The sequence below is a fragment of the Plasmodium gonderi genome (assembly GCF_002157705.1).
Source record: "Plasmodium gonderi DNA, contig: Pgo-contig_206, whole genome shotgun sequence".
Taxonomy (NCBI): Eukaryota; Apicomplexa; class Aconoidasida; order Haemosporida; family Plasmodiidae; genus Plasmodium; species Plasmodium gonderi.
In genome coordinates this window covers 19,340-25,661 of record NW_021629123.1, presented here as the reverse complement: position 1 = coordinate 25,661, position 6,322 = coordinate 19,340, and the positions used below count along the sequence as shown (strand labels likewise).

At 18.9% G+C, this 6,322-nt stretch overlaps 1 protein-coding gene across 1 annotated transcript; it reads left to right on the top strand.

The window, feature by feature from the left end:
• Positions 1-2,054: 2,054 nt before the first annotated feature.
• On the top strand, positions 2,055-4,504 carry PGO_001940 (variable surface protein; the record flags this gene model as incomplete). Its single annotated transcript, XM_028691039.1, has 4 exons — positions 2,055-2,111; positions 2,209-3,027; positions 3,166-4,212; positions 4,340-4,504. 4 exons carry the CDS (start codon positions 2,055-2,057, stop codon positions 4,502-4,504), a joined length of 2,088 nt encoding a protein of 695 aa, XP_028546840.1.
• Between the last annotated feature and the right edge of the window lie 1,818 nt (positions 4,505-6,322).

The following is a 6,322-nucleotide window of genomic DNA, read 5'->3' as shown; positions in this document are numbered from 1 at the left end:
TTGGAAATGTTTATAAAAAATCTATATATTATATATATTATAACAACGAATTATATAAAAATGGAATAACAAATCATTTTTTGTTAAAAATAAAAGTAAAAATTATTATTCTCCATAGAATGTAGAAATTATTTATTTAATATATAAATATGACTAATAATAAATTAAAATACGTATTATGTATCTAAACACATACAACACAAAATCTATAACATTTATATACATATATTAAACTGGAGACAAAATTTATATGAATAAGAAATAACAAAAAGATAAGAAATTAATAAAATATAATGAAAATTAAGCAATGTTTATTAAACATTACCCCCTAAAACACTAATCATAAGACATGAATAATATATTGATTAAAAGTTTCTTAACAATATTTACGTTAATGTAATTACTTTTTTTTATATATTTCAATTAAAAAAAAAAATTTATATGTTACATATGTTTAAATTATGATATGCAGTATAGATAAATACATTACATTAACGTTTATTATAAAATCTTGATATATTATTCAAAAATAATGTAGATATTTTGTATATATGAATGAACTATTATTTGAGTATTGATAATATAAATTTAGTAATATATGTTTTTTAGAATGAAAATAACAAAAAAAAGTTAAATATAACGTTTAAAAGGTACCTAAAAAATATATTGAACAGAGTTCATTGAAATAATATATGTGAGACATATTAAAATCATCATAATATATTATGTGCTATATCTGCAGTGAATGAACATATTTTAATACATATATTTACATTTTACAAAAAAAGTCTATAGGAATTAGTATTTAAGGAGAATATAATTTGGTTAATAGAATTTAATTAATGATTATTATCATGTAATTATTTTTCATGTTTTTACATAATATATCTAAAATTATTATAGTTTTTATCTAATTTTAATCTTTTTACTAGCGTAAAATTATCATATATATTTTAGAATTAAAATGAATCATTAAGTGTACAAAATTTAATATAATATAAATGTTACTGTATAATAAATTATTATTATTATGCAATGAAATTGAATATATGTATATTTCTAAATATATTTTTATGATTAAACAGTATGTACATTTTATTTAAGGTATTTTTTTATTTATTTATTTTTTTTTTCTGTCCTTATGTAACATTAAAACTCTTTTATTATTACAATACTTTTTTTTTCTTTAAATTTATTTTTATATGTTATACGTATTTTGATTACAATAAAATATAGATTTATTTACTTATTCCGTTAGTTATTATATAAATAAGAAATAAATCTTATTTTATATGGATAAATTCTTAACAATAATTAGTACAAGTAAATTAATATATAATAGAGAAACGTTATCATTAAAGTTACTTTAAATTAAAATATGCTTCCGTAACAACATTTTTAATAAAAAAAATTTTTTATTATGATTTTTTCTATATATTTTATTTATTTATTCTTAATATTTTTTATATATATAATGTAATTCAAACTATTAGCAAATACTATTAGCTTTATGATAAATTAGTTGTAGCATACTAACAGAATATTTAAATTAAATATGTGGATTAGTTAAAAAGTAATTATTTTAATTTTTAAGTAGTAAAATTCGTTAATATAAAAATATATAAGATATTTTTTTAAAAATTATGAAATTCTCATATGCTATTATTAATTATAATATTTATATTTTAGAAACAAATTTCATTGCATTTTTTTCTAGGCGTGATTATAGTAATAGATTACATATACTTATATAGAATATTTGCATTTTTTTTACTAAAAAAGTAAAATAATGGTGCATAAAATTCTAACATATAAGCATAATGTTACTTCCACATGAAGGGCTATAATACTAATTTATATTTCTTCATAAAACTTCAAATTAATTATTGAATGATATTAATTTTTCATGTTACTGAATAAAATTATAAAAAATAGAATAATGTATTTTTAACAAATGCTTAATTATATAATATAATTAAAAATAATATATATTATATATAGGTAGTTCTTTTCTCTATTATTTTAATACATTCTTATAATTATGACAAAAATAAATGATGAATATGGATCAGGTTCACGTGCATGAATCCCTTAAGAAGCTAGGAGAAGATGTATGTTTATAATTAACTTAAGTATTAATGTAATATATATGCATATATTGTTTGTTAATAAATCATAATTATATTTTACCATTTCAAAGTGTTTAAGCGTAAATATATTTTCTATTTTGTTTTTATGTTTTTTCAGAATAACTTTTTGACAGATAAACCTTTATATGATTTTTATTATGTATTGAATAATGCATTCGACAAAGAGGACAAAAAACATGTAATTATAAATGATAAATTGAAACAAAATGGAGAATATACTTATATTAAACAGCTTTTCGATAACCTCAGAGGTATATTGAATGAATGGAAAAATATATTGAAAATTTTTAAATTACATTATAAGAATAATAATAGTTATTGCAATTATTTGAATTTTTGGATGCATAATAAAATAATAACAAAGAATTTTCCAGAAGAAACTATTCATGATATATATAATGAGTGGGATATATTAAACAAAGAAATTTCTACAAATGACACATGTTATCGAAAAAATTTTCATATGAGTGAAGATAAATTTAAAAAAAAGAAAAAATTATTTGAATTCTTAGAATATTATGAATATATAAAGGATAAAATGAGTTATGAGGGTCTTATCAATAGGGAGAAATATTGTGATTATATAAGGAGCATTTTTGCTTTATATTATGAAATAATAAATGAAAATAATAACAACCCCTATAATATATATGGTAAAGAGTTAGAAAATTTTAAAAATATATTTAATTATGTTGAGTTATCTGAATTAATTTTTAAATGTCCTAATAATTGTAGATCATTTCTTAATCGATCAGTAGGAGAAAAAGTGTGCTCTTTAAATGAACCTCTGGAAAAATTCGTAAAGGATATAATTAGTTCATGTAATATAGATGAAAATTCAACATTAGATGAATCCATTGGAGTAATTTCTGAATATGTATGTTATTTAAATGAATTAAAATAATATTCATATTGATATATTGTAATATTATATTATTGTTCTTATATAATATATAAAGTATTTTAACAAGGAATAATGTATTATTTATATATTTTTTTTTTCTCACGCATTCAGATAAATGTATCACAACAGCTTATGCTACAAACAAAATATGAAGAGTTCAATAAAGAAATTACAATGAATGATTATGTAAATTATAATACTTATTGTTCGAAAATTCTACCACTGAATAGCAAATACTGTGGAATTTTTGATCTTTGTATAAAAATTTCACGGAACTTAAGTAATTTGGGAACAAATGAAAATTTAAAAAATGAAAAACATGTCGATCGATGTATTTATTTTTTATTTTGGACATATTATGAAATATATAAAATTTTTCATATGGAGAAAAAAAATATACATAATATACCTGAAGCAATTGAACTTCTTAAAATAACAAATAATATTAATCATGAATTGACTAAAGAAAATCTTCATAATATTTCTAAAGGTGTGCATCCATATAATAATTTATCTGGAACGAGACCTTCTGATTATTACAAATTAATTAATTACACTCCATGTACGTATTATATCAACTGTGATTTAAAAGAATGCATAGAAAAGAAGCATCTGTTTGATTTCTTTAAAAATTCTGAAAGTATTAAGGATATTATTATTTCCAACACTAATAGTTGTAATTACTATTCTAAGTACCTTGATTATATTATAACACTATATAAAAAGTACAGGTATGATAATGATGGTTATGACTGTTGTCTGTGGGGTACTTGTGCGAATTATTTTAACTGCGATGCCGACAATAATCCTAATAAGATTAAATTTAAATGCAGTACTGAAATAAGTAGAAGTTCATCGTTAAATAATTTACATGATGGTTCAAGTAAAAATTCAATAGAAGATTATCTTTTTGCTGATACTAGAGTTAAAAAAACTCTTGAGAATCTTAAGTGTTATAGAAGATCTAATAGGGGCGATTACATATCAGATGAAATAGTATGCGAAGATAATGCACCACTTGATAAGGACATAAATGTTATTAAAAAAAAAATACAAGTTATACAACCAGGATCCATAAATTTTCCATATTATGATGTTATTATTTATATTATTTTCACAGTTTTAGGAACATTTCTTATTTTTTTTATTTATTACAAAGTAATATAGAATTACGTTCAAAAATATAAAAGTATTTAATTACTATGTATAATATACTTTTATTAAAATTTTAAAAACGCTCAATGAAAATATGATATATTTTATATATTATTAACTTTTTCTTTAGTTTACTCCTTTAGGATTATTTTTACAAAGGAAATTCGCAAAGAGAAGAAAAACTAAATATAGTCTACAAAAAGAACATATAGGGGAAGATATTAAGTTTAAGGAAAAATACGAAAATGCTAATTCTGCTAGTGTACAACCGCGCATAGCTTATCATCCTGAATAATAGAGTTTTTTTTATATCATAATTATTACGTAGTATTCCAGAAAATATTATGATATAAGGCACAAATGAAAATATTTCGAAATATTCATTTATTAGCTTAATATTTATAATTTAACATAAAAGCATATTAAACATCTTTATAAAAGTGTCCTTTAAGCTTTAAGTATCTAATAAATATATTATACAAATTTAATAAATTTGAAATAATATCATAATAAATCTCATATATTTTACTTTTATTTTGTTTTCATTTACATAAAATACAATTCATTGATGTATTTGTTCTTGGAAACATATAAACAAAATCTTAAATCCTTATTAAATATATAATATATATGTTTATGTATTTTAAAAATATGTAAATGTAACAATTATAAAATTAAAGGCATAAAGTATTTAAAAAAATACATATATTTAAAATTTTATTTGTTATAATTACCATTACGTATAAAAGAATTAATATTTTATTTTAAAAATTTATGAAATTTTAATTTCTCCTAATTATTAAATGAGGAATAACGTGTTATTTATAAAATTCACCAGGTTTCCTATAAATAGAATAAGTAAATATAATTAGTTAATTATTAATATTCAGGTATTTATATGGTTAATTATTTCTAAATAAATAAAATGATGAATATATTCTATATTCAGCAATATATTGTAAGAAGGATAAGGTGTCTATTGTGTAATATTCTAATGATATTTACTAATTTCAAGTAAGGGAAATATTTATAGTATTACCTTATAAAACATGGAGTAATTATTTATATCATCATATCACAAGCAATAACACTAATTTTATAATTATGGATAATATTAAAGCCTATTAAAAAATAAAATTATACAGAATATATTTCTTTTTCATGAATTATCTGTATAAATATAAAATAAAATGTATTTTAAAAATTTTTTTTTTTTTCCTTAGCATATATATAAATTAATATACGAGTTCATGATTTTTATGTACGTGGAAAAAAACATTGAAAAAAAAAAATATTAGTAATATATATGTTCTTAGTTAATAATAAAAATTAACGTACATAATTCATCATACATATGCATTCAAATTTATGTTAAACAAGTATACAATTGCTTTTTTTATCGCATTTTATTTATCAGTTTATTAGAGTGTGTTTTGAAAGACATAAAATTTGATAAAATTTATATTGTTTTATCTACAGATAAATAAAATATTTTTAACTATAAATCATAATATCTAAATATATGAATAAGTATTTATATAATTTTGTACATTTACTTATATATTAGAGATAACAAAATTAATGAATAAATAATATTATGATTATAAAAATTACATATTTTATCAAAATGGCATACAAGTCATAAATATAAGAAACTATTGGATTGTTAAATTATTATTTATATAATTACTTCAATAAATAATGAAATAAAAAGAAAATATAATTATATAACATTACAGGCATTCTATTGAAATTAAAATAAATTTTTTTTTTTTTTTTTTAATATTAATATAATCTTCGTTACAGATAACCTGAAAAATATAGGGTGTATATATGATAAAAATAGAATTCATGTATATATTCCATTCATATAATTATTTTTTCTGTATCACAAATAGTTCATAATCAATCCTATCGTTGTTACGCTATTACAACGACACTAGTTGGATTAAATAGAAAACATCATTTAATTATTCAATTATAAGCATATTATAAGAAATAATTTCTCATTCGTACAGAAAATTGTATAATACATAGAACATTAATGTATTTTAAACATAATATTAGGTAGAAGAGCAATATTATAGAAATTAGTGACATGTAAGTTCTTATT